This window comes from Mustelus asterias, chromosome 14 (genome assembly GCF_964213995.1).
Source record: "Mustelus asterias chromosome 14, sMusAst1.hap1.1, whole genome shotgun sequence".
Taxonomy (NCBI): Eukaryota; Metazoa; Chordata; class Chondrichthyes; order Carcharhiniformes; family Triakidae; genus Mustelus; species Mustelus asterias.
In genome coordinates, this window is record NC_135814.1 from 60,724,707 (window position 1) to 60,740,371 (window position 15,665).

General features: G+C 42.7%; 1 protein-coding gene across 7 annotated transcripts in view; it reads right to left on the reverse strand.

The window, feature by feature from the left end:
• The window catches only part of znf385b (zinc finger protein 385B), a 242,165-nt gene that overhangs the window by 34,886 nt on the left and 191,614 nt on the right, over positions 1 to 15,665 (reverse strand). For all 7 annotated transcript variants that reach the window (XM_078228498.1, XM_078228499.1, XM_078228501.1 and 4 more), the window contains one exon: positions 5,206 to 5,374. In XM_078228498.1, coding sequence (XP_078084624.1) covers positions 5,206 to 5,374 — 169 coding nt within the window. The remainder of the gene's footprint in view (positions 1 to 5,205; positions 5,375 to 15,665) is intronic.

Below are 15,665 nucleotides of genomic sequence, written 5' to 3' on the forward strand. Positions count from 1 at the left end.
GCGCAGGTACTGACAGATCAGCACATGCACAGTAGCCCGCTCAACACGCTGATTTTAGCCTCTCCAGCGGGGATAGGCCCTGCTCCCTGAAATGTAATGATATTCACGCCGGTGGCCTCTCCAGTGCATAGAGTATGGCAGATTCTTCTCTGAACTCCCACTGAAAAAACCAGCGTGAATTACTCCAACTTTCACGCAAATTCGACACTACAATATTTTTGGGAGAATTCCGCCGTAAGTATCTTCTATTCAGGATAATGAAGTTGGGTGGGGGGAGAAGAATTGTTTCAGGAATTGATTCTGGTTTAAATAAATGACCTAGATTCCGGAACCCAGAGAAAAGCAGTCTAATTTGCAACTAAACTGAGGGAAGCGCCAATGAGCTGGATTAAATGCTAAGAGCAGGCTCCTCTCACTCAGTGTGACTGACAGGGGCAAACCTGCCTTTGATTGGCCTGCTTGCCCTGCTTCCATTTTTTGGCCAACTGTTGTGAGGCAACTGTTATGAGGCAAGATCTCTGCCCCTCTTCAGAAGAAAGTCCTGTCTCATGTAGCTGGCAGTCAATCGGGAGCAGTGGTCACTGCCAGAACACCGAGGAGTCAATGAGCCTGAACCTCCAGATAAGCCTGGGATCTTGCCAGTCGGATGGCTGGCCCTGGTGAGGAGTAGGAAGTGGATTGGAGGTCGGGGACATATGTTTTTCAGAGTAGGGGGCAATGGTAGACATGGGAAGCGAAAACAGTGGAGATGGGGCAGTGGGGAGGGAGAAGCCCCCGACTGGCACCCGGGGTCCAGAAAGGGGGTACAACTCCCCTCTCCCTGGCCACAGCCTGCAAGGTCAAACCTGGTAGGCTATACATTGGGTGCAGGCTGCCCATGAAATCAGAGTGCTGGTTGGATGAACTCCTTAACTGAGTATTAATTGCCCAATTAGTGGCCTCAATTGGCCCACGGGCAGGTGGCCCTCCTATTTGGCGTATACACCTGCCTGGTTTTCCATCTGAGGTGGCCCGTCAAATCCATCCCACCAGATTCCAAAAATGTCAGATCTAATTCTATACAAGTACAGTGGTAATGTTATCAAAGACCAAGACTAATGCTCCAGAGAGATGAGTTCAAATCCTACCACAGGGGCTGGGGGAATTAACTTAGCTCAATTGATTGATACATCTGCAATAAAACACTCATATCAGTAATAATAACCGAGAAACTACCAGATTGTTGTGAAACCCCATCTGGTTCTCTGATGTCCCTCAGGGAAGGAAATCAGTGTCCTGACAGGTCTGGCCAATGTGTGACTCCAGACTCACAGCAATACGACTGAGTCTGAACTTCCCTCTGAAATGGCCTTGCAACCCCATCAGTTGTGTCAAATCACGACAGGAAAGTAAAATAAGAATAAAACAGGGTGGATGGACCAACATCAATCAAGGCACTGAAAATGACAAAGGTACACCTGCAAAGTCCTCCTCACTAACATCCAAGGTCTAGTACCAAAATTGGAAGAGTTGACCCAGAGCTTTATCAAACAATAGATTGACATAGTCACACTCACAGAATTAAACCTTGGAATCAACTTCCCAAACTCCCCCCTCATCATCCCACAGGTGGCAACACATTGGCATACAGTCAGGGTGAAGTGGCCCTGTGAGTTCTCAATATTGACTCCAGATCACATGAAGTTGCATCAGGTCAAACATGGGAAAGGAAACCTCCTGTTGCTCTCCCACAGCGAGTAAATCAGCACTCATCCAATCTGAAAAATACTTGGAATAAACACCAAGGGTAGCAAGGGCACAGAATCTACTCTGTGAGGGGGCCTTCAATGTCCATCACTAAGAATGGCTCATTAGCACATCTATTGACTGGAGTGGCCCAATCCTAAAGGGTATATCTGACAGTGGGGCCTGTGGCAGGTAGTGAGAGAATCAACAAGAGGGAAAAACTTTCTTGACTCCATCCTTGCCAATTTACCTACTGTAGATGCATCTGTCCATGATAGCATTGGTAGAAATGACCCAACCTGCCTTCAGACTGAAGAAACCATCCATTTGTCTGTGTGGCACTACTACTATTCTAAATGAGATAGATTCAGAGCAGCTGAAAACTGGGCAGAGCCATGAGGCACCATGAGTTATCAGCAGCAGCAAAATTGTATTCAACTATAATCCTCAACTCTCCTAATATCATCAAGCCAGGAGACCAGCCTTGGTTTAATGAAGAGCGCAGGAGAGAATGCCAGGAGCAGCACCAGCCATAACTAAAAATGAGATGCCAACCTCGTGAAGGTACAACACAGTACAAACATGTATGCCAAACAGTGAAAACAGCATGCTACAGCAGAGATAAGCGATCCCACAACCATCAGATCAAATCAGGGTTCTGCAGTATTTAAAATGCAGTTGTGAAGGACAATCAACAATTAAACAAGTTACCAAAGTAGAAGACTCCACCACATCTCCTTCCTCATTGATGGGGAACCCAGCACATCAGTACAAACACAGGGGCTGAGTATTTTCAATCATCTTGCTGAATGGGTGAACCATCTTGCCCTACTCCTGAAGTCCCAGCATTACTGATGCCAATCTTCAGCTAATTTGATTCACTCTACATGGTACAAAGAAATGGTCGAAGGCACTGTATTCAGTAAAGGCTACGGGACCTGACAACATCTCAGCCGTAGTACTGGTGACTTGTGCACCAAAACTAGCCACACCCCAAGCCAAATAGTTCTAGCATAGCTATGGAAATTGTCCAGGTTAGTTCTATCCACATAGAGCAAGGCAAATCCAATCTTGCCAATTGCCACCCCATAAGCCTCTTTGCAATCGTTAGCAAAGTGACATACAGTATTTTCAACAGTGCTACCAAGCAACACTTGCACAGCAATGACCTGCTCACTGATGCTCAGTTCGGGTTCCACTCAGCTCCAGTCCTCATTACTAGTCTTGGTCCAAATGTGGACAAAAGTATTGAATTCCAGAGATGAGGTCAGTGGAAAAGGTCACTGAGGAGATCAGTTCAAGAAGTTTAGCTTGCAGGATATGAACGAATGCTATAAAGAAATTCAATGACCACAGCAGAGTTTCAAAGGTGAGAATCCTATCTCTGACTTTAACTCGGCTCTCCTCATACCTGCAGGCATCGTATGAACATTTTTTCCCACCTGCTTCCTTCAACAGTCACCACCTCCTTCTCCTCCTACTCGCACATTTTGCATATCCTACTCTCACCACAATGCTATCCCTCACTTCTCCACACTTCAAATTGTGCACCCCATATCTAAACTATCCTGTTAAGCACATACTCAAAACAGTCCAAAAGACTGTTACAAACACATTTCCTTCTTTCTTCCAGGAAGCAGAGTCAAAAAAAAAGATTGTTTTAAAAGACAATTAGACACTGTGATGGAAGCTGGGAGGATGGTCAGTCTCTACAGAAGGATAAGGAATTAGGCCAAATGGCACCGCTCATCTGTGTAAAATTGTATGATAATCTCTGTCGGCATCAGAAGCTGAGAATCATTATATTCTTAGTGTGTGGATAGAATCAATGCAGAACTGCCCTACTTCTTATTTAGGAAAATAATTTGATAAAGAAAATGGGTATTCTGCAAAGTGCAAAAATAATAAACTATCAGCAATAATAAAATAAGACAGACAATCAAGCTAAAACTGCACCTTATTCCGTGGGTTAATGACTCTTATGTTACATCTTATTATTTAAAGATATCAGAAAGCACAGTCACAATGGAATTTTCAAGCATTGCTCTCATGATGATAGAAACTCATGTAATTATTAATTCTTTGTTGAATCTCCTTTCTGAATAATAAATTAGAGATGCTGCTAGAAATACTCTGTTATCCAGCAGCTGCCCTGAGAATTGAGGCTAAAAAAACCCTTAAGGCAAAAGTACGCACTGTGTTATACTGTGCCAGAAAATTCCTGTAAAACACTATCAGTGAAAGGGGGTTTAAAGAATAACAATAAAAAGCTGACGGTATAGCTTTGACCTTTTAAACATGCGTTAAAATGTACAATGTACCACAGATTGTAGCACGTAAGTCGACCCAGAAATCTTGTTTTTGCATATACTCGGCGTTTGAGTTGACTCTCTTTTTCGCAGCCATGACATGCTGTACTCACATTAGTGGTCGGCCCCAATTCAACCCACAAATAGATGTTTTACTTACTGGTACCCAGATGCAAAGACTCAAGGAGGTGATAATGGATATTTTGCTAAGATGTGCGGGAGTTTAAGACACGCTTACACAGAGCAGTCCCTGTGCGGCAAATGACAAAGATGGCGACCATCCATGCCAGCGGTTCACTTTTATACTTGGCCTATAAGTTGTCCCCTGTTTTTGGAAGGATTTTTTGAACCTCCAAAATTCAATTTATATGTTGACATCTACAGTATTTTGTCTACTTGTAGATTTTTAAGAATGCAACTTTTAATAAAATTTAATTGAAAAATTGAAAACTTTGCTGAAAATAGAAATCATTACATTGACTTCATAAGTTATTTTGAAATTCCCTTTTTTCAATACTACAATTAAACACATCCGATGTTTCATTCAGGGTAGTTAATCAGATCCAAATTAAATGCATCATGAAACTAGAGCTATTTACTCAAATTAAATATTATCCTTCAATTGTTTAAGTTGGAACAGCTTGTCTTTATTCGAATATAAGGGGGTAGAGCTCTGTAAGTTCATGCTTCCACAGGGGTTTTGTAAAATTACCCTTCATTTATTTAAAGGGAACCATTCCAATGTCATAGAGGCCGATGAACGTTCCTGACATCGTTCGTTAAGCGTTAAGCTTCACCTCTGATTCTCTAATATCTTGAGATGTCCAGCGATAGTGACTAGGAAAAGAAACAAAAGTGGAGCTATCTTGATAGAGCTATATTGGGATGTAGCCTAAAATAATAGTTTGCCACTTCAGTAGAACAAAAATACTCCATTAAATAATGCCAAACCAGTTGGCTCAATGGAACAAATTGCAGTTGCAAATGAGGTTATATTTATCATGTCATTTGTTCCATCATTATTAAATAATTAGTCAGCCATTCATTGTGATCAAGCAAACAGCATTAATAAAACATGTAGCAATAAAAGCAGAAAAAAAGCAGTACCATGCAAACATACAACACAAATAAAGAAAAAACACGAATGAGAAGAACAAAAGTTTCTTTTAACCTGTTTTTTCAGAGCTGTTGGGAGTGATTGCAGTGGTTGTGGTGGAGGTGGTGGTGATGGCCTTTGTGCTGTCCTTGGAAGGAGCAGTTTTCTGCTTATTTTTCGTGGCCTCCAGTGCTTTGAGCTTCTTGGCATGTTTACTGCCTTTGTAGTGCGCCTCGGCTTGGCTCTACAAAGGAGAACAAATGAACCGTGCAATCAGGCTCATTTCTCATACTTTCACTAAATTTACGGGCGACAATAAAGAAAGAACTTTCAATAATAGGCACCAGAAAATGCCCTATGTCAGAAAACTGCTTCTGATATTTTTAACAATTAAAATGGTAAAGGTGCCTCTATTGAAAGATATGTATTAACTCATCTAGTTAATAACGTCATTCTACTCAAACAAAAGAAACTTACAGGAAGCATGCCATTAACACAATGAAACAGAGTGACTGTGTAGACCACAGTGCTACCGGTAAAAATATACTTTGTATGAGAAACATTTGGCTGGTACATACAAAGATGTATCTAGAACACGTGGTTGTATCATTCCAATTAACCAACTTGGATACAGCTCACTGTGTTGGCAGTAGTGAAGCAAGCCATGAAAACAGTAGACACAGATTGCACAAACAAGGGAACACAAAACAAAGTCTTTCTGGTTGTGAAGAGATATCTTCTCTGAGAAAAGATGTCTGCAGCATTATGATCACAAATGATTAGTATAACATTATTTCTAGGTGATAAAAATACAGTTAACTACACATACGCAGCCGCATTGTCAGTTGCAGGAACAAATATAAGCATTGATCTAGTTGATCAGTGTATTGCTTTCATTTATATAAAACAAACATAGCTGTTGGACAATTACGTATAAAATGACAAGAAAATGCTGATCTGTTGTCCATGTTAACACTGCAATAGGCATTCACAGACCCAGATTATACATAATTGTAGAACACACGATATATTGATAAATAAAACATAAGAAACTTTATTGCACCCAAGGGAAAGGCTTACTTAGTCATTTATCTACCAGTAAGTCTTTCTGCTGATATTTGCAACAAACTCTTAGCCTGCAATATCAGTGTAAACCTACTACTGTCAATGGCTCACTTCAATCAATCCCCATCTACAAAAATGAGACCTGTTGAAACACAAATCATTGAAAGAAATAACTTTAAAATGGTAGAAAGTTGGCTATAAATCATTTAGTTTACAATGAAAAAGGGATCTTTGCATGTTACTAAGTAGCATTTCTTCCCCTTTTCTGACAAAAGAAAGGTGAAACTCTAGTTATTCATTAAGTCCCCCCTGCACCATCCAGCCCAGTAACCCAAACATTCTTGATAAATTTTCTGCTTCTCCATAGATCCTCTATGTTACACACCATTCTTGAACTGAACTGGGCATACATCCCACTGCCAATTTTCGTCATGACAATCTTGAACTGAAGTGCACAAAAGTAGTATGGGTTGAGTCTCCCTCCCTTGCCCTATTAAGTGCATGGCTTCCACGTGACTCTGTCTACAACTCAGCTATGATGAGTAACTACATTGAGCATCACCAGAAAAGCTCAGAGAAAGGTGTACCTCTGCTCTTTTTCATTTCATCCAAGGTCCCAACCCTGTTACCTCCAAATTATAGTAGTTTGCTATTTCTTAAATGATCCCAGGACTGTATGGTTGTTACCAAGCCAGGAGAAAACATGTTACACAAAAATTAAAGTTTCTATTATATTTTAAGATACAGCTCCAACTACCAGTTTAAATGAGTTTTGGGGAAAATAGTGAGAGAGCATTGTAGCAGTTCCTGCTTTTTTTCCAGAAAACAATTATTTGTTGGAATAATGTGATTTAACTTGGTGAGCTTATTAAGCTGTGATATGTCTTTGCTGTCTCACATTATTCACAACTTCAGATCTTTTGCCAAAATATCATTCGGTGAAAGCAGGTTTCGAAATAAAATTACAGTATGAAAACATCACTGGCTTTTATCAATTACATCTGGCAAGTGCCTAAAATGCACAACATGGTAAGTTGTCATTGCCAACATCAAATAATCATAAATTGCATTTATATAGCACCGTTTAACATCAGAATGTGTTCCAAGGTGCCATAAAAGAAACGAGACTGCATTTGTGAGGATCATCCATCACAATAGTAACAAACACAAAATGCATATTTTGCTGACACAACTACAATCGAATAATACTATATGTGCTGGCTCACTCTCCAATTTATCCTCAGTCATTCAAAGCTTTATAATAACTATTGCATATAATCTATTTTCAATGTTGTAAGCCACAATATAAAGAAAATGATTTTTTAAAATATCTGAAGAGTTTCCAAAATAAACTCTAACATATAAAATGCCATAAATGTTGCTTTTCTGTAACTTCTGCTGATTCGCCACCAAATTGCACTGGACAATCATGAGGATCTTATGGAAATGTACCCACTGGAAGTAGTTAGCAGACAGATGGCCTCAAAATCATATACTACAGTGTTACCCACTTAGAACAAACTATTGAATATGATACAAATGACTGAATTTCATGTTACATTTCTACCCAAGTTCTGCAAATGATGGTTAACATTTTATTGATAGTTTTGCACACTACAAATACTCTCGAGGAAAGAATGCCGCAGGCAGAAATGATCTTACGAGGAAGGTTTGAGCAGGTTGGGTTGATCTTCATTGGAGTTTAGAGGAATGAGGAATGATCTTACTGAGACATTTAAAATTCCAGGAGGCTTGACAAAGTAGAAGTTGAAAGGGCACTTTCTCTCGCAGGGGAAACTAGAACTAAGGGACACAATTTCAAAATAAGTGGCGTCCCCATTCAAGATGTAGATGAGCGCAATTTATTTTTCCTGAGAGCTGTTTTGGGACTCTCTTTCACAGGGATCAGTGGAAGCTGGGTCATTGCATACATTCAGGGCTGAGTTAGATTTTTAATCAACAATGGAATCAACGGTTGTGGGGGCAGACAGGAAAGTACATTTAAGGCCATAATCAAATCAGCCATAATCTTATTGAATGATAGATCAGGTCAAATTGTCTACTTTTGCACCTATTTCTTATGATTTTATGAGAAATACCAGAGGATAATGCGAAAGTTAGAGGATGACCTCACCTTTGCCCTGTTGCTGAAGAGCTCCTCTCAGAGTCACAACATAGATTCCGCTCACTAAGGGGCAAAGCAGATATGAAATTCACTGCATGGTAACTACAAAAGAAATGCAGGAACAGCACCAACACTTGTGCATGGCCTTCTTTGACCTCACAAAGCCCTATGACGCTGACAACCTCTTCCATTTCAGCTGCCCCTAAAAGTTTACCACCTGCTCCACGATGACATGCAAGTCCTGCTCCTCACCAATGGATCTACCACAGATCCAGTTCACTTTTGGACTGGAGTCAAGCAAGGCTGTGTTATCACACCAACGCTATTCTCGATCTTCCTTGTGCTCACAAGCACACAAGAAACAATACTTTTCACTGTATACTAACACATGTGACAATAATAAATTAAATCAAAAATGAATGCTCGATCTCACCCTCAGTAGGCTCCCCACTGGAGAGGAGCTAAACTACAGAACAAACGGGAATCTGTTCAACCTTTGCCGCCAGATCAAAGGTCATCCCATCTTCTGTCATTGAATTACAGAATGCAGACCATGCTAGCATCAGCACACAGTCAGAGGCCAAGCTCCAAGCCATTGCCAACACCATCACTGAGGCTTACAAGAACATGGGCCTTACACTAAATATCCATGAGGCAAAGGTCCTTTACCAATCTGCTTTGCCAAACAGCACTGCCCACCAGTTATCAAACAAGGTCTCTGACAACGTGGACCACTTTCCATACCTTGCGAGCCTATTGTCAACAAGAGCAGACATCAATAACGAGCTTCAACATCACCTTCAGTGTATTAGCACAACTTTCGGTTGCCTGAGGAAGACAGTGTTTGAAGACCATGACCTCAGACCTGGCACCAAGCTCATGGTCTACAGAGCAGTGGTGATAACCACCCTCTTATATGGTTCAGAGACATTCAGAGCAGACACTTCAAAACCCTGGAGAAGTACCACTAGTACTACCTCCGAAAGGCCCTGCAAATCCATTGGCAGGATAGTCGCTCCAACATCAATGTTCTTACTCAGGTCAACACCCCCAGCATGATCACTCTCGATCAGCTTTACTGGGTAGTCACAACATCTCCATGTCTGACATGAGATTCCCGAAACAAGTGCTCTACTCAGAGCATGTCGACATGGCAAGTGAACCCCAGGAGGTCAGAGGAGATGCTTCAAGGACACCCTCAAAGTCTCCTTGAAAACGTGCAACATTGCCACCGACACCCGGGAATCACAGGTCGAAGGCTGCCCAAAGTAGCGGAAAAGCATCTGAAAAGGAGCTGAACACCTCAAATTGCATCTCTGAGAGCAAGTTGAAGCCAAGCATCGACAGCAAAAGGAGCAACTGCCCCACTGTCTGTGACAGAGACTGTATGTCGCACATTGGACTCCTCAGTCACATGAGAACTCATTTTTAGTGTGGATAAAAGTCATCCTAGACTTCGGGGGACTGCTTAAGAAGAAGATATTCAGAATGTTGAAGAAGGCTGATGAAAAACCCCAACAATCAGAGTTATTCTCTTCCAGAATATTCTGAAATTATTAAGGTACAGGAGGCCATTCAGCTCATCATATCTACACCGTGCTGTATAGTACTTGAATAAAAAATGCAATTTAACATATTTAATTAGTTTTCTCATCCAGATTGTTCGCACCGAGTCATATCAGACATAACACAGAGGAACGATTAATGAAAGCTAAAATGCATCAATAACTGAATTATATTTCTGTAAAATAGTTCTACAATTTCCTGATTAAAGTCTAACTAGCAGGATGACAATGCTAGACTAATGCCATGGTGTCAGGAGCAGTTGTCTTTAATTGGCATATATAGGCAATGCCTTTAAACAGGCTCCATGTTGTAAGGCAAGGCCAGTCCTTTCACATATTGTGCTGCTATTAGTGTCTGGTGTGTCTTGGGATTGGCTATTCAGTGTTAGCAGCTCCTATAGGTGTGGTCTAGTAGGCCTATAAGGGACCTGTCCCTGAAAGCGTCATGTGACCCGCTGGTCCAATCGAAAGCCGAGTTGGGGCCTCACTTAGGCTTGCCTGGGTTTGTTCCAAACAGTTGGGGTGGGATTTTCCAGCCACGCTCACCCCAATGCTGGAAAATCCCACCCAAGGTCAACGAACCTTTGCATGGTCCATGTCTTGCCCGCTACGATTCCCGTGGCGGGTGGGATGAGAAAATTCCACCCTTGGAATTTTGGGCCTGTGGATTTGAGACCTTTTTCCTTGCTTTGTAATGTGTATAGTTATACTGTTGATAAACCTTTGTTGGGTCATTGATTTGAGTTTGAGCCTTAGCTCACTACAGTCCCTAATGTTTCCTTTTCGCTTCCAGCTCTTTCAGATGGTCGGAATAGGTTGGCGTGGTAGAGAAAGAAGCTACCAACATCTGCATTCTATTAGGGATCATGGGAAAAATGTAACCCTCAATGGCTCTTTTCCTTTCCAATCACCTCACACTTTCCCATTCCCTTGCTTGCTACATGTCCACTACCTCTTTGCCATCCAACCATCTTCTCAGTCTCATTAACTTCACTCACACGCATTATTATTCTCATATCTTCCACTTTTAGAGCAGAACAGGAGCTGATAACTCTGTGATGAATGGTTCATTACTTGATCTCTGAAAGAATCTTCACCACCTGCAAGGCTTGTCAGAACTATAATGGAATGCTCGTTACTCTCCTAGCCGAGTGTAGCTACAACAACACAAAAGAAGCTCAATATTTCCAGGATAGGACAGTTTGCTGCCACTAGACTCAATTTTCAATATGAGCAGATGGGTTCTTTTAAAATTTGTTCTTTGAGTATGGATGGTGCTGGTATAGTCACATTTTTTTGCCCATCCCAAGTGCTATCAGAAGGCTACATAGAAACTTAAAAATAGTAACAGGAGTAGGCCATTCGGCCCTTCGAGCCTGCTCCACCATTCCTTATGATTGTGGCTAATCATCAAAGTCAATACCCTGATTCTCCCTCACCCCCCCCCCCCCCCCTTGATCCCATTAGCCTGAAGGCCTATATCTAATTCCTTCTCGAAATCACTTGCTGTTTTGAAATAATTTTGAATAACTGAGCATAAACTGCTAAAAGCCGAAGAAAGGTATTCCAGCAATTCACCTGAAAGCTCAAGGAAATTGGGTACACCACACATGTTCAGAGTGCCCAGTCTGCATTCAGCTGACAATATCACAGCTTTGGGTAAAACTATCAAATCCAAACCCACACTTCTTAGAAATCTTAGAATCTTAGAAACCCTACAGCACAGAAAGAGGCCATTCGGCCCACCCCGAGTCTGCACCGACCACAATCCCACCCAGGCCCTACCCCCATATCTTAGAAACCGAATGGTTTAGAAACTTATGGGAAATGAGCAGTCTTTCAAATAAGTTTTTAACACAGACTTCGAAAGACATAAAAAAAATTGAATCATTAGTTCAAAATTAGTAATTTGAAAATTCTAGATTTAAACCTAAATTTGGACATGTAATGAGAAAAATGACACATGAATACGTTGCGATTTGCGAGAAAAAGATAGCACTATCTGGTGGTGAATTAACCATTCATAACTAGCGGATTATGGAGGGGGGGGGGGGGATTCTCCCCCCAAAAAATCTAAGTGCCAAATTTGCATAAAAACTGGAATAACCCCTGCTGGTTTTTTAAAGCAGGATTTTCAAAATGAATCCCCCACACTCTGGGCACCGCAGTGTGCCCTAGTGAGATTCAGGTTGAAAATTTGAGGGTGTGGCCTATTCCCGCTGGAAAGGCTGGCAGCATAGTGCTGGGCGACCCACTGCGCATGTGCGGCTCTGTCAGAGCAGAGATCAGCGCATGTGCAGTGGCCCTGCATTGCCACCTCCCGATGGCTGGCCAGCTCGATCACTGGCCAGCACAGCAACCCCACATCGCTGCCTCTCTGTCCCCACCACCCCCTGATCACTGGCCTCTCGGACCTCTCCAGGCCAGCCCCGATGTCCCACCCACATCCCCTCCCACCCAAATGACCAGCAACGGATGGATCACCTCATCCCTCCCTCTGCCCACGATCCCTATGCAGAGTGGCAGCGGGACCTCCCTCACTCCCATCGATATCCCCCTCATAAGCCCTGCCCCCCCTCTCTGGCTCTGCCCCCGTGGCATTTCCCGATGGGCAGTGGAGGCCAGGCTGGCAATGCCCGGGGGCACCCCCCCTTACCCCAAACTCCTTGGGATGGGGTGGGGTCTCCATGGCCTCTCTTCACTTCAGCGGGGTCCCCGTTAGTGGAGAGCTGTTGTAAACACTGCTGGAGTGAACCTGGGGCGGGTGGAGGGAAGAGATAGACAGAGAGAGACTTGGAGCCAGAGGCCGTGGTGCCCAGCAGGGATTCCATTAAACAGTCTCTGCTGATCTCTCCTGGCCCATTGCACTGCTAAAGCATGGAGAATCACCTCCATAAAATTAGCATTGAAAATCCTATTTCAGCATAACTTTCTGGCAGGATAGGGAAACAGAACAAGTACTTGTAAGCATTTTAACACTGGAATCTGTGGAGAAAATATATGCATTCACATTTTCAACTTAGCAAGATACTCACGTACAGATATATATATACACATCCAAACTCACACACAAATGCTGGGGTCTTGCTGCCGTTTACTCAGACGGGATCTTATGGTCCCAGCGACGGTGCACCCCTGCCACAGGTTTCCCAGTGGCGGGGGGTGTGTTCAAAGGGAAACCCTGTCGTCAACTGTGGGACTATAAGATCCCATTGCCAGCAAGCGGTGCACCACCTCCAGTCACCCCAAAACATGCCACGGTGAGGGAAATAAATTCTACCCAAAAGATATATATGGGAGGTGACATGGTGGCACAGTGGTTAGCACTGCTACCTCACAGTGCCAGGGACCCAGGTTCAATTCCCGGCTTGAGTGACTGTCTTTGTGGAGTTTGCACGTTCTCCCCATGTCTGTGTGGGTTTCTTCCGGGTGCTCTGGTTTCCTCCCACAGTCCAAAGATGTGCGGGTTAGGTTGACTGGCCAGGCTTAATTGCTCCTTAGTGTCAGGGGGGATTAGTAGGGTAAATATATGGGGTAATGGGGATAGGGCCTGGGTGGGATTATTGTCGGTGCAGACTCGATGGGCTGAATGGCCTCCTTCTGCACTGTAGGGATTCTATGATTCTTAATGTAATATGTCAGAACATAAGATAAATTATGGTTTGCAGCTGATATATTATAAATTCAACTGTCATTTTATGCAGAGCAAGTCCCACACACAGGAATTGAAGGGAATGAACAGGCAGGCAGTCCTCAATATAATGTCTCAATCAAAAGGTGGCACCTCCAACAAGCACGACATCCTCAGTACTGCACTGAGGTATTAATTTTGATTATACTTTCAACCCCTGCAGTAGGACTCTTCTTTTATTCATTCATCCCTAATTGCCCTTGAACTGAGTGGGTTGCGAGGCACTATTTTCAGAGGACATTGCTATGGAGCTGGAGTCAAATGTAGGTGAAATCAGGTAAAGATGGCAGATTTCTTTCCCTCGAGGGTAATTGTGAACCAGACGGGTTTTTACAACAATCAACATCAGGCTTTAGATTTCATAGAAACGTAGAATCCCTGCAGTGCAGGAGGCGGCCATTCAGCCCATTGAGTCTACACCGACCACAATTCCGCCCAGCCCCTATTCCTGTAGCCCCATGTATTTACCCTGCTAGTCCCCCTGACACTAATTGGCAATTTAGCATGGCCAATCAACCTAACCTGCACATCTTTGGACTGTGGGAAGAAACTGGAGCATGTGGAGGAAACCCACGTAAACACGGGGAGAACGTGCAAACTCCACACAGATAGTGACCCAAGCCGGGAATCGAACCCGGGTCCCTGGTGCTGTGAGGTAGCAGTGCTAACCACTGTGCCGCCCATTTGTTTATTGAATTCAAATTTCACCATTGCCATAGTGGGATTAGAACCCAGGTTCCCCAGAGCATTATCCTGAGTCTCTGGATTACCAGTGACAATACCACTTTAAATGATGGAGAGGCAGCGGTAAAGACAAGAATGCTACCATTGGCCCAAGCATTTCGGAGCTATTTTTACTCTGTTAGTTGGCCTGCACATTACAGGGTAGTTTTTAATTATCAAGGAAAGCACTGTTTGAAACAAAAATCTTTGTGGGAGCAAGCCAGTTGGCTCTTTTCTGATGTTCTTACTCAAGGTACTTCATCTTGTGTACCAGCTAACATCTATCTCATAAACATCTCAATTGGCTCTGATGTTGAGGTTTGATTTGGTAACATGCTCTTGGATAATGAAGAGAAAACCTATATTAAGAATCATTTCACATTTCTTACACCCACAAAATTCTCATTTACCAAGAAGCAACAGAAAATCAAAATATCAGGAATCATTTTAGACTTTAACAGTCAAATGAACGTAATGAACTGGAGATGAACATCTAAATAATATAATACAGTAGATATTAAATGATGTCAGTTCTTCATAACAGGGACACACACGCACAGGGGCTTAAAGGTCAAGGAACAATTGCAACAGCACAAGAAATAATAATTCAGTCACTATTTAAAGACTTTATTCTTTTGGCAAAACTTTTATCAATTGTGTAAGCTGGAGCAGTAGATTCAGTTGCTGCATAGGAATTTCTCTGCAGTGTTGGCTGAACAGCTGAGAATTGTGAAACTGAAGAACTATATTATCACTGCCTGAGGAGGTTATAATGATAGTGTGTCAAGTTTATGTAGGCAGTTCCTATTATAAATATAAATACAGGATTTAGGTGTCAGCCCTGGCTCCATGGTAGCACTCTTCCCTTTGAAGACCCACTCCAGGGATTTGAACATATAATTTAGGCTAACATTTCAGTGCAGTACTGAGGGAGCACTAACCTGTGAGGAAGATTTAAGCACAGTAAGAAGTCTCACAACACCAGGTTAAAGTCCAACAGGTTTATTTGGTAGCACAAGCCACAAGCTTCCAGAGTGCTGCTCCTTCATCAGTGAGTGGGAGCACTGTTCACAAACAGGGCATATAAAGACACAAACTCAATTTACAAAATAATGGTTGGAATGCGAGTCTTTACAGGTAATCAAATCTTAAAGGTACAGACAATGTGAGTGGAGAGAGGGTTAAGCACAGGTTAAAGAGATGTGTATTGTCTCCAGCCAGGACAGTTAGTGAGATTTTGCAAGCCCAGGCAAGTTGTGGGGGTTACAGATAGTGTGACATGAACCCAAGATCCCGGTTGAGGCCGTCCTCATGTGTGTGGAACTTGGCCACCAGTTTCTGCTCAGCGATTCTACGTTGTCGCGTG